We start from the raw sequence: 14,037 nt of genomic DNA, 5'->3' as shown, positions 1-14,037 counted from the left end.
ACTTAATCAGAGGACATACCCAGTGCTCCCATTGTCTTATATTGTTGACTGAGATTGTGTTTACTTGTTTATACCATATGAAATGTGTTTTTACAAAGTATACTTAAACATATATATTTTTATTAGAAAAAATTAATTGAACAGAGTTTGTCAGTTTGAATATAGACTAGATCAGATTCCATGTGTTTAAATTGTCATTTTTTAAACTTAATAATCAAATTATATTTGGATGTGATGCATTTGCTCCATTGTTTACATTTGCATTGTTGGCCCACTGATTATTTAATGAAATAAATGTTATCTGACTCTGTAATGGAACATTTTAATTGTATGTGTCCACATAACTGAGTATGTGACTAACCTTGTGAAACTGTCCTATTATGATCTCCTGTTCTTGGGAGTATCATCCTGTGTAGCAAACCAGCATGCCCCCAAGTCTTTGTATAAATAAAGTCCTGTCCAGGAACAGGAAACTATAAAGAAATGTGCTCATCACCCAATGCTTTGGAATTCATACTGTCTACACTGCACAGTGTAACTCTGTTATTCTCTCTGAGCTCAGAAATAAAGAATCTTGGTTCGACTTAGACTCCAGCAGATCCTTATTTTATAATATCCACCACAACTCGTCCACAGATTGCTGTTTCATCATTGTCTCAATGAAGAGTTTCTCATTCGACTTTCTTGGGGGCATTTACAAGCCTGCCAATGGTTGAATAAACGTTTCCACGTCATTTCAACAAAACAAATCAATGTGATGATGTTAGATCAATGTGGAAAACGGATTGGATTTGTAAAAAGCCAAAAACATAAGGTATTTTTATTTATTTTTCACTGACCTTGTAACCTAAATCCAATGATGGGTGACAATATCCACCTTAGTAGCTAAGTTTCCATGCAATTTGTGACAGATTTTCATGTGAATATTCTCAAATCTGCATGAAACAATATACCCATTTTCCCACCAGAAGTTTTTCCATCTAACAGACTTATTGCGGATCAAAGGCTTTGTGTGATGACGTAGTGCACAAAAAATACTTTTGCTGTTAAATTCCCATGAAAAATAAAGGTTAAATGGATTTTCAACTCTACTGATGGTTTGAAAAAACTGTTGCGTTACATACAGTGGGGAAAAAAAAGTATTTAGTCAGCAACCAATTGTGCAAGTTCTCCCACTTAAAAAGATGAGAGAGGCCTGTAATTTTCATCATAGGTACACGTCAACTATGACAGACAAATTGAAGAAAAAAAAAGTCCAGAAAATCACATTGTAGGATTTTTTATGAATTTATTTGCAAATTATGGTGGAAAATAAGTATTTGGTCACCTACAAACAAGCAAGATTTCTGGCTCTCACAGACCTGTAACTTCTTCTTTAAGAGGCTCATCTGTCCTCCACTCGTTACCTGTATTAATGGCACCTGTTTGAACTTGTTATCAGTATAAAAGACACCTGTCCACAACTTCAAACAGTCACACTCCAAACTCCACTATGGCCAAGACCAAAGAGCTGTCAAAGGACACCAGAAACAAAATTGTAGACCTGCACCAGGCTGGGAAGACTGAATCTGCAATAGGTAAGCAGCTTGGTTTGAAGAAATCAACTGTGGGAGCAATTATTAGGAAATGGAAGACATACATGACCACTGATAATCTCCCTCGATCTGGGGCTCCACGCAAGATCTCACCCCGTGGGGTCAAAATGATCACAAGAACGGTGAGCAAAAATCCCAGAACCACACGGGGGGTTGACCTGCAGAGAGCTGGGACCAAAGTAACAAAGCCTACCATCAGTAACACACTACTCCGCCAGGGACTCAAATCCTGCAGTGCCAGACGTGTCCCCCTGCTTAAGCCAGTACATGTCCAGGCCCGTCTGAAGTTTGCAAGAGTGCATTTGGATGATCCAGAAGAGGATTGGGAGAATGTCATATGGTCAGATGAAACCAAAATATAACATTTTGGTAAAAACTCAACTCGTTGTGTTTGGAGGACAAAGAATGCTGAGTTGCATCCAAAGAACACCATACCTACTGTGAAGCATGGGGGTGGAAACATCATGCTTTGGGGCTGTTTTTCTGCAAAGGGACCAGGACGACTGATCTGTGTAAAGGAAAGAATGAATGGGGCCATGTATCGTGAGATTTCGAGTGAAAACCTCCTTCCATCAGCAAGGGCATTGAAGATGAAACGTGGCTGGGTCTTTCAGCATGACAATGATCCCAAACACACCGCCCGGGCAACGAAGGAGTGGCTTCGTAAGAAGCATTTCAAGGTCCTGGAGTGGCCTAGCCAGTCTCCAGATCACAACCCCATAGAAAATCTTTGGAGGGAGTTGAAAGTCCATGTTGCCCAGCGACAGTCCCAAAACATCACTGCTCTAGAGGAGATCTGCATGGAGGAATGGGCCAAAATACCAGCAACAGTGTGTGAAAACCTTGTGAAGACTTACAGAAAATGTTTGACCTGTGTCATTGCCAACAAAGGGTATATAACAAAGTATTGAGAAACTTTTGTTATTGACCAATTACTTATTTTCCACCATAATTTGCAAATAAATTCATTAAAAATCCTACAATGTGATTTTCTGGATTTTTTTTCCTCATTTTGTCTGTCATAGTTGACGTGTACCTATGATGAAAATTACAGGCCTCTCTCATCTTTTTAAGTGGGAGAACTTGCACAATTGGTGGCTGACTAAATACTTTTTTTCCCCCACTGTATGACTAACACAATTGCAGTCAAAATAGAATATTGTATGAAATACTATAGCTTACCATGACTATATCCAACCCAGCTCCATGTGTTGACACTATCATGTATCCTACCATGACTATATCCAACCCAGCTCCATGTGTTGCACTATCATGTATCCTACCATGACTATATCCAACCCAACTCCATGTGTTGCCACTATCATGTATCCTACCATGACTATATCCAACCCAGCTCCATGTGTTGCCACTATCATTACATTTACATTTACATTTACGTCATTTAGCAGACGCTCTTATCCAGAGCGACTTACAAACTTTTTTTTTTTTAGGGGGGAGGATTACTTTATCCTACCCCAGGTATTCCTTAAAGAGGTGGGGTTTCAATTGTCTCCGGAAGGTGGTGAGTGACTCCGCTGTCCTGGCGTCGTGAGGGAGCTTGTTCCACCATTGGGGTGCCAGAGCAGCGAACAGTTTTGACTGGGCTGAGCGGGAACTATGCTTCCGCAGAGGAAGGGGAGCCAGCAGGCCAGAGGTGGATGAACGCAATGCCCTCGTTTGGATGTAGGGACTGATCAGAGCCTGAAGGTACAGAGGTGCCGATCCCCTCACAGCTCCATAGGCAAGCACCATCGTCTTGTAACAGATGCGAGCTTCAACTGGAAGCCAGTGGAGTGTGCGGAGGAGCGGGGTGACGTGAGAGAACTTGGGAAGGTTGAACACCAGACGGGCTGCGGCATTCTGGATGAGTTGTAGGGGTTTAATGGCACAGGCAGGGAGACCAGCCAACAGCGAGTTGCAGTAATCCAGACGGGAGATGACAAGTGCCTGGATTAGGACCTGTGCCGCTTCCTGTGTAAGGCAGGGTCGTACTCTCCGAATGTTGTAGAGCATGAACCTGCAGGATCGGGTCACCGCCTTGATGTTAGCAGAGAACGACAGGGTGTTGTCCAGGGTCACGCCAAGGCTCTTCGCACTCTGGGAGGAGGACACAGTGGAGTTGTCAACCGTGATGGCGAGATCATGGAACGGGCAGTCCTTCCCCGGGAGGAAGAGCAGCTCCGTCTTGCCAAGGTTCAGCTTGAGGTGGTGATCCGTCATCCATACTGATATGTCTGCCAGACATGCAGAGATGCGATTCGCCACCTGGTTATCAGAAGGGGGAAAGGAGAAGATTAGTTGTGTATCGTCAGCGTAGCAATGATAGGAGAGGCCATGTGAGGATATGACAGAGCCAAGTGACTTGGTGTATAGGGAGAATAGGAGAGGGCCTAGAACTGAGCCCTGGGGGACACCAGTGGTGAGAGCACGTGGTGCGGAGACAGCTTCTCGCCACGCCACTTGGTAGGAGCGACCGGTCAGGTAGGACGCAATCCAGGAGTGAGCCGCGCCGGAGATGCCCAGCTCGGAGAGGGTGGAGAGGAGGATCTGATGGTTCACAGTATCAAAGGCAGCAGACAGGTCTAGAAGGACAAGAGCAGAGGAGAGAGAGTTAGCTTTAGCAGTGCGGAGAGCCTCCGTGACACAGAGAAGAGCAGTCTCAGTTGAATGACCAGTCCTGAAACCTGACTGGTTTGGATCAAGAAGGTCATTCTGAGAGAGATAGCAAGAGAGTTGGCTAAAGACGGCACGCTCAATAGTTTTGGAAAGAAAAGAAAGAAGGGATACTGGTCTGTAGTTGTTGACATCAGTGGGATCGAGTGTTGGTTTTTTGAGAAGGGGTGCAACTCTCGCTCTCTTGAAGACGGAAGGGACATAGCCAGCGGTCAAGGATGAGTTGATCAGCAAGGTGAGGTAGGGGAGAAGGTCACCGGAGATGGTCTGGAGAAGAGAGGAGGGGATGGGGTCAAGCGGGCAGGTTGTTGGGCGGCCTGCAGTCACAAGTCGCAAGATTTTATCTGGAGAGAGAGGGGAGAAAGAAGTCAAAGCATAGGGTAGGGCAGTGTGAGCAGGACCAGCAGTGTCATTAGACTTAACAAACGAGGATCGGATGTCGTCAACCTTCTTTTCAAAGTGGTTGACGAAGTCATCCACAGAGAGAGAGGGGGGGGGGGGGGATTCAGCAGGGAGGAGAATGTGGCAAAGAGCTTCCTAGGGTTAGAGGCAGATGCTTGGAATTTAGAGTGGTAGAAAGTGGCCTTAGCAGCAGAAACAGATGAAGAAAATGTAGAGAGGAGGGAGTGAAAAGATGCCATGTCGGCAGGGAGTTTAGTTTTCTTCCATTTCCGCTCCGCTGCCCGGAGCTCTGTTCTGTGAGCTCGCAATGAGTCATCAAGCCACGGAGCTGGAGGGGAGGACCGAGCCGGCCGGGAGGATAGGGGACACAGAGAGTCAAAGGATGCAGAAAGGGAGGAGAGGAGGGTTGAGGAGGCAGAATCAGGAGATTGGAGGGAGAAGGATTGAGCAGAGGGAAGAGATGATAGGATGGAAGAGGAGAGAGTAGTGGGAGAGAGAGAGCGAAGGTTGCGGCGGCGCATTACCATCTGTGTAGGGGCAGAGTGAGTAGTGTTGGAGGAGAGCGAGAGAGAAAAGGATACAAAGTAGTGGTCGGAGACATGGAGGGGAGTTGCAGTGAGATTAGTAGAAGAGCAGCATCTAGTAAAGATGAGGTCAAGCGTATTGCCTGCCTTGTGAGTAGGGGGACGGTGAGAGGGTGAGGTCAAAAGAGGAGAGGAGTGGAAAGAAGGAGGCAGAGAGAAATGAGTCAAATGTAGACGTAGGGAGGTTGAAATCCCCCAAAACTGTGAGGGGTGAGCCATCCTCAGGAAAGGAACTTATCAAGGCGTCAAGCTCATTGATGAACTCTCCAAGGGAACCTGGAGGGCGATAGATGACAAGGATATTAAGCTTAAATGGGCTAGTGACTGTGACAGCATGGAATTCAAATGAGGAGATAGACAGATGGGTTAGGGGAAAAATTGAGAATGTCCACTTGGGAGAGCTGAGGATTCCTGTGCCACCACCCCTCTGACCAGATGCTCTCGGGGTATGCGAGAACACATGGTCAGACGAGGAGAGAGCAGTAGGAGTAGCAGTGTTTTCAGTGGTAATCCATGTTTCCGTCAGCGCCAGGAAGTCGAGGGACTGGAGGGTAGCATAGGCTGGGATGAAGTCAGCCTTGTTGGCAGCAGAACGGCAGTTCCAGAGGCTGCCTGAGACCTGGAACTCCAGGTGTGGGGTGCGTGCAGGGACCACCAGGTTAGAGAGGCAGCAGCCACGCGGTGTGAGGCGTTTGTGTAGCCTGTGCGGAGAGGAGAGAACAGGGATAGGCAGAGGCATAGTTGACAGGCTGTAGCAAATGGCTACAATAATGCAGAGGAGATCGGAATGAAATGAACTAAACATCTGGGAAAGGAGAGAGTAAAAACCAAAACTCCCAAAATATAACTCTCCCAACTTCACCTCAGAAACTATAATTGTTTCACTGAACCACCCGAATAAAACTCTCCCAACTTCCACTTTAGAAATTAGAATTGTTGTGAACTACAGCCGTTCAATGTTTCAAGGAATAGACTCAACTTACTTTATTCAGCTAGCTAACTATGACGCTATAGCTAACTAGCATGCTAGCATCCAATAACACACAGTTTAGCACCAATACTTGGTTACAACAAACTACCAATAGTGTGTTAACACACTAAACAGATAATTCGTGTCCGTGTCTAGTTCCTTTCATAACGCAGCAATAATTAAACTTTGGCTAGCTAGCACAAATATATTGTATTTAGCTGCTACAGTACAGCTAGCTTGTCGTGTTGGCTAGCTAGCAATGGCTGCTGTGTTGACTTTGTTTGAGTAACGGCGGCGCTGCGAACAAATGTAGCTGGCTAAAAGGATATTGTATTTAGTTGCTACCGTTGCTAATAGCTACTCGCCAGCTAGTCCAGGAGGTGAGTTAGCTAGCTAGCTAGCTTCGTGCTACACCCGGCACCGCCCGAATACAATGCTAACCTACAATAACTACCCACAACAGCCCACGATGCCTACCTATAATACCTAATAATATACAGCCCACGATGCCTACCTATAATACCTAACTACAATCTAAATACATAGTTTAAGCCTTACTCGACAAAGCCCAAGCTATGTATAAAACCAAACTTACCCGACGCCAGCTGTCTGGGTGGCAGACTGCAATCAGTAGCTGTAATTAAGTACAGCAGCCACCAACCACCTAACGTTAATGCCTCGGATAATGAGGTTAGAAAAACAGCTGAATGGTAGGTAGCTAGTTGGCTTAATTACAGGTACTCTTAAGCGTGAAATAACATTGGAAACAACTATCCACAGTTGCTAAAAGTTACCAGTAGCTACCCGCTAGCTAGCTAGCTTTGTTGGTCCAGGTAGTGGGTTAGCTAGTCTCGTGCTTCGCCGAATACAATACTTACCTACAATACTTACCTACAATAACCTACAATAACTACCTAAGTAGACTACCTACAATACCTAACTACAATACCTACCTACAATCTAAATACATGGTTTAAGCTTTACTCAACACCATATAAGAAGCCAAGCTTACCTCCTGCTAGAGAAAACACAACCTCTCCCGACCAGGAACAGGAACACGTATCCTACCATGACTATATCCAACCCAGCTCCATGTGTTGCCACTATCATGTATCCTACCTGGCTGAAGCTTTGATCCAGTGGAAGAAGTATTGAGGGGCAGGGAGGTTAAAGGTCACTGCAGGGTAGAGCTGTTACTCTACACTATCCCTAGATAATCCAGTAATGAGAGAAAATGGATAGAATATTTAGGGCCGTATCAAATCTGTTAAATGTTTTACCTAATTACATTTTGTTTTGATTTTTTGTTTTCTTCATGTAGTTTTTCCAGGTTTCTGATTTGTCCCTTCTTTTTTTTTTTATAGAAAAACAACACAATTCTGAGCCCACAACAATACTTAAACCACATCAGGAGACCACTTTTGACATTTTCATTTTTGGGTGTAGATACCATTTAATTCAAGAGGCACCAGCAAGAGCCTTGCTTGGTTAGTGGTGTCTCTGTTGCACACGTGATTGCAGAGTTTGCTGAACAAATCACAACTGGATTGATGCAAATAATCATGACATCATTCTGCCCGGTAAGCACAGACTACTCTGTAGTTAACAAGGTTTTTGGGAAACCCTTTCCATCAATCAGAGAATGGTTGTCATTAGCATCATCGCTAACGGCTACACATAGTGGTAGATAAACGCTCACACTCAGACAGGGTTATTTCAGCGCTGTTTCCTCTTCAGGAAGTTGAAGGAAAATACAAATCACTTAGGCAGATTTAACAAACACTTGCAGTGGGTTCAGAACAACTAAGACAAAAAATGAATACAAATGATACCACCACTGAAAAGGGCACTATAGAGACTGGAAGTGCTAAGGGGCATGTGCTCTACACAGGGAGAGTCCCTCTCTCCCTCTGTTATGATGAGTTTCAAGTGATTACGAATGTAAGGATGTACTTAGACACTTTTGATGAGGAGTTCATATAAGATATTTAATATGGTACCGTGGTTAGTTATAACAGACATAGCCCTGTCTCTTTCCAACTTCCTAACTCCAGAACAAAGATCCACTCTCTCTATATATACACTCTGTTACAAGTCTCTCCACGAACATCTGGTAATCATCGTAGGCACTCCCTTTCTCTGTTGGTATTACCCTTTGACCCAAGCCGGTATACCATATCCATCCAGCATACTACCATAAACATCACTAATCTCCTTTGACATAAGGAATGCAGACTCCGTGGAACCAAGCCAATTATCTCGTAACTCTACCTCGGTCCTCACGATTCTATGCCCTAACATCATAACACCCTCCCATCCCGGAGGACCTGAGCCCTAGGACCATGCCTCAGGACTACCTGGCCTGATGACTCCTTGCTGTCCCCAGTCCACCTGGTCGTGCTGCTGCTCCAGTTTCCACTCTTCTGCCTGCGGCTATGGAACCCTGACCTGTTCACCGGACGTGCTACCTTGTCACAGACCTGCTGTTTTCAACTCTCTCTCTCTCTACCGCACCTGCTATTTCAACCTCTAAATGCCCAGCTATGAAAAGCTAATGACATTTACTCCTGATGTACTGACCTGTTGCAACCTCTACAACCACTGTGATTATTATTTGACCCTGCTGGTCATTTATGAACGTTTGAACATCTTGGAGAAAAATCTGGCCTTAATGGCCATGTCCTGTTACACCCCTCAGAGCCTGGTTCCTCTCTAGGTTTCTTCCTAGTTCTCTGCCTTTCTAGGGAGTTTTCCCTTGCCACCATGCTTCTACATATGCATTGCTTGCTGTTTGGGGTTTGAGGCTGGGTTTCTGTATAGCACTTTATGACATCTGCTGATGTAAAAAGGGCTTTATAAATCAAATGTGATTGATTGATTGATCTGTCCACGTTGCCTTTGGGTAAGTGGGCATTGCTTCATGTGGCAACATCAACACTCACCTAAATAGCCCATATGCCATTGGGTGAGATACGTTTTCATCGTTTTTGGGCAGAATTATGTGAGGTGTTATGTGTTGTTAATGATGAGCCTTGGTCAATTTAGCTCGGAATATGCCACCCTAGTCAATCTGTCACCTAATCCTGCCTAATGGCCAGGTCAGCCCTGGAAGAAAGTATTGGCTGTAAGAAGTAAGAGAACATAACATCTGGTTGTTTTTAAATGATTTCTTATGACATTGTTTGCCAGAATAAACAATGTAATGGATATTTTTCCAATCTGCGTTACCCACTCCAGTCAACAGATGGCGATGTGCGTCTTTCAGGTGATGCTTCTTGCGTGACGTATAATCTAGTGGACGGGACGGGAGGCTTCTTCAACAGCGACAAAAGGCTACTGATTTAACCATCGTTAGATGCTAGCGTACATAAACCGAAATATTGACGCTTTTAAGACCAATCTTGTGTATATTCATTTTAGTGTTTTGAACAACCTCGGTAGCTTGCTAGCGAACATAAAACCGAAACATTGAAGCTCTTTAGACCAATCTTGTGTATTTAATCTTAGTGTTTATAACACAATTACGTTTACGTGTCTACTAGTTCATTTAAACGTAATTTGCTTGTTAAATTAGCAAATTTGTTAAATTGATACTGCACTAGGTTAATCGCCCGGAGCTTGAGCTCACTAAACTAGACAGAGAAAGAAGCTCTGGTGAAAGGAGAGGAAGAAGCTTTCAGAATGAAAAAGGAGGAAGAGGAGGCTATCACATTGAAAGAGGAAGAGGATGATATTACAGTGAAAGAGGAAGATGGGGAAGAGGTTTTCAGAGTGGAAGAGGAGAAGGTAAAAGCTTTCAGAATCAAAAAAGAGGAAGATGCCATAACATTGAAAGAAGAAGAGAATGTAGTGAAAGAAGAGGAAAAACCTTTTGGAGTAAAGGAGGAAGAGGAGGCTATCTCAATAAAAGAGGAGCAGGAAGACGTTTTGGGAGTGAAAAAGGAGGAGGAGGAGACTGAAGATCCGATTAACACCAGTGAGTATCGTCTTAAAAACAGGGGCACAAACTATGCAGTTCTTGAACTAATGTGTGTTTTTAAAGGGGCATTCTACTGAAGTTATATACTTGAATATGTTGTTCAGTACTGTAGGAGTTGTTTAAGGGGCAATCTGCAATTGGTACATATATTTTTGGGACTTTTAAGTTAGATTTATTGAATTCTCCATGTGGTCTACATTAAAGTGCACTTAATCAAATATAACAGGCTTTTAAAATTACATATTGGTGCTTAATTTCTATTTAAAATATCAAAGGGCACCCATTTTGTGGAAAGACCCTTTTACATTTAAGGCCCTGTTTAGACATATTCATGTCTCTTGTAAGACTATGGTTGTAATAGATCATAAGTTTACTATCTGTTTGATGTTCTTGTTCACATAGGAGAGAGACATGACTATCATGGATCCTCTGGGGAGCCTCAACAACATCCTGATACTGACGAGGCAGAGAAGAGTCTCTCCAGATCAGAACACCAGATGGTACAGCTTGGTCTGGTCTAGCATAGAGCTTGCTCTATCGGGGTCTGGGTTTCTGTGAAGCAGTTTATGACAACATTGACATCAGCATCCATAATGATATGTGTCTGTGTCCCCTCTATATGGTTACCAGGACAACGCTAGCCCTTCCTCCCTCCCAGAGTCCCCGTGTCGTACCTCTCCCAGTAGCACCTTACTGCTGGGTCTGAAGAGGTTGTCTGTGCGGCTGGTGGACTGCAGGAAAACAACGGGGCTGAGTGGAACTGTGAGAGGAGGAGAAGAGAAGAAAGGAGCAGATTTGACTCATCAAAGTAAGTGCTGTAGTTTAGTTTGAACAAATAAAATAGATCTGCCCACTGGTATCTGTTACCAGGACAACCAGCAGAGTTATGTTAGTTGACATGAAGATAGACTGGTATATTTCCAGTTATGAAGATCGACTGGTGGATATGGATGTTATGAATATCAGAACACTGAAAAAGGATTCTGCCAATGAAAAGAGAGACACCGATAGCCTATATAAAACCTTGATGAAAGTTTGTTTTAGAGAGACAGTTTCAAGATGATCTGATGTATGGTGCATGTTTTACAAAAACCTTTCCTAAAAACATTATGGTAAAGTGACTATGCATAGATAATAAACAGAGAGTAGCAGCAGCGTAAAAATTGGGGTGGGGTGCGATCCATGCAAATAGTCGGGGTAGCAATTTGATTAACTGTTCAAGAGTCTTATGGCTTGTTGGTATAAGCTGTTAAGACGCCTTTTTTACCTAGACTTGGCGCTCCGGTACTGCTTGCCGTGCGGTAGCAGAGAGAACAGTGTATGACTAGGGTGGCTGGAGTCCTTTGCAATGTTTTGGGCCTTCCTCTGACACCGCCTGGTATAGAGGTCCTGGATGGCAGGAAGCTTGGCCTCAGTGATGTACTGGGCCGTACGCACTAACCTCTGTGGTGCCTTGTGGTCGGAGGCCGATCAGTTGCCGTACCAGGCGGTGATGCAACCAGTCAGGATGCTCTTGATGGTGCAGCTGTATAGCTTTTTGAGGATCTGAGGACCCATGTCAAATCTTTTCAGTCTCCTGAGGGGGAGTAGGCGTTGTCATGCCCTCTTCACGACTGTCTTGGTGTGTTTGGACCACGATAGTTTGTTGCTGCTCCACTACAGCCCTGTCGACGAGAAGGGGGGCGTGCTCGGTCCTCCTTTTTCTGTAGTCCACAATCATCTCCTTTGTCTTGGTCACGTTGAGGGAGAGGTTGTTATCCTGGCACCACACTGGCAGGTCTCTGACCTCCTCCCAATAGGCTGTCTCATCGTTGTCAGTGATCAGGCCTACCACTGTTGTGTTGTAAGTAAACTTAATGATGGTGTTGAAGTCGTGCTTGGCCATGCAGTCATGGGTGAAAAGGGAGTACAGGAGGGGACTGATCACACACCCCTGAGTGGCCCCTGTGTTGAGGATCAGCATGGCAGATGTGTTGTTACTTACCCTTACCACCTGGGGGCGGCCCGTCAGGAAGTCCAGGATCCAGTTGCAGAGGGAGGTGTTTAGTCCCAGGTTCCTTAGCTTAGTGATCAGCTTTGAGGGCACTATGGTGTTGAACGGTAAGCTGTAGTCAATGAATAGCATTCTCACGTAGGTGTTCCTCTTGTCCAGGTGGGAAAGGACAGTGTGGAGTGCAATAGAGATTGCACCATCTGTGGATCTGTTGGGGCGGTATGCAAATTGGAGTGGGTCTAGGGTTTCTGGGATAATGATGTTGATGTGAGCCATGACCAGCCTTTCAAAGCACTTTATTTCTACAGACGTGAGCGCTACGGGTCGGTAGTCATTTAGGCAGGTTACCTTGGCGTTTTTGGGCACAGGGACTATGGTGGTCTGCTTGAAACATGTTGGTATTACAGACTCGGTCAGGGACCGGTTGAAAATGTCAGTGAAGACACTTGCCAGTTGGTCAGCGCATGCTCGGAGTACACGTCCTGGTAATTTTCTGGCCCTGCGGTCTTGTGAATGTTGACCTGTTTAAAGGTCTTACTCACATCGGCTGCGGAGAGCGTGATCACACAATCGTCCGGAACAGCTGATGCTCTCATGCATGCTTCAGTGTTGCTTGCCTTGAAGCGAGCTTATAAGTAATTTAGCTCGTCTTGTAGGCTTGAGTCACTGGGCAGCTCGCGGCTGTGCTTCCCTTTGTAGTCCGTAATAGTTTGCAAGCCCGGCCACATCCGACGAGCATCGGAGCCGGTGTAGTATGATTCAATCTTAGTCCTGTATTGACACTTTGCCTGTTTGATGGTTCGTCAGAGGGCATTGCAGGCTTTCTTATGAACGTCCGGGTTAGAGTCCTGCTCCTTGAAAGCGGCAGCTCTACCCTTTAGCTCAGTGCGAATGTTGCCTGTAATTCATGGCTTCTGGTTGGGGTATGTACGGTCACTGTGGGGACGACGTCATCGATGCACTTATTGATGAAGCCAGTGACTGATGTGGTGTACTCCTCAATGCCATCGGAAAAATCCCCAAACATATTCCAGTCTGTGGTAGCAAAACAGTCCTGTAGCTTAGCATCTGTGTCCTCTGACCACTTCCTTATTGAGCGAGTCACTGGTACATCCTGGTTTAGTGAGTCACTGGTACATCCTGGTTTAGTTTTTGCTTGCAAGCAGGAATCAGGAGGATGGAGTTATGGTCAGATTTGCCAAATGGAGGGAGAGCTTTGTACGCGTCTCTGTGTGTGGAGTAAAGGTGTTCTAGAGTTTTTTTCCCTCTGGTTGCACATGTGACATGCTTGTAGAAATGACATAAAACGTATGTAAGTTTCCCTGCATTAAAGTCCCCGGCCACTAGGAGCACAGCCTCTGGATTAGCATTTTCCTGTTTCCTTATGGCCCTATACAGGTTGTTGAGTGCCTTCTTAGTGCCAGCATCGGTTTGTGGTGGTAAACAGACATCTACAAAAAATATAGATGAAAACGCTCTTGATAAATAATGTGGCCTACAGGCAAACAAAAGTCAAGATTAGTTCAATTTTGAGTCTTAAATGAGGACTGTAGCATCTAATGATGAAACATTATGGAGTCTTAAAGGAGGACTGTAGCATCTAATGATGAAACATTATGGAGTCTTAAAGGAGGACTGGGATGAAAATGGAATGGAAAGGGGATATCTAGTCAGTCACAGCTGAATGCATTCACCCTAAATGTGTCTTCCTCATTGAAATCAACACCTCTGAATCAGAGAGGTGTGGGGGCTGCCTTAATCGACGTTCCACGTCATCAGCGTCTGGGGAGCAGTTGTTGTTGGGGGATAACTGCTTTGCTCAAGTGTAGAACGGCAGACCT

The 14,037-nt window shown here is 44.9% G+C and overlaps 1 protein-coding gene across 3 annotated transcripts in view; it reads left to right on the top strand.

Annotated features, from left to right (window-relative positions):
• The window catches only part of LOC123485691 (zinc finger protein 260-like), a 179,594-nt gene that overhangs the window by 61,105 nt on the left and 104,452 nt on the right, over window positions 1–14,037 (top strand). For all 3 annotated transcript variants that reach the window (XM_045216791.1, XM_045216792.1, XM_045216794.1), the window contains exons 4-5: window positions 10,606–10,703; window positions 10,834–11,011. In XM_045216791.1, the coding sequence (XP_045072726.1) occupies window positions 10,606–10,703; window positions 10,834–11,011 (276 nt within the window). The remainder of the gene's footprint in view (window positions 1–10,605; window positions 10,704–10,833; window positions 11,012–14,037) is intronic.

This window comes from Coregonus clupeaformis, unplaced genomic scaffold (assembly GCF_020615455.1).
Source record: "Coregonus clupeaformis isolate EN_2021a unplaced genomic scaffold, ASM2061545v1 scaf0802, whole genome shotgun sequence".
Taxonomy (NCBI): Eukaryota; Metazoa; Chordata; class Actinopteri; order Salmoniformes; family Salmonidae; genus Coregonus; species Coregonus clupeaformis.
Note: the sequence above shows the minus strand (reverse complement) of the source record. Positions and strands in the feature narration are given on the sequence as shown.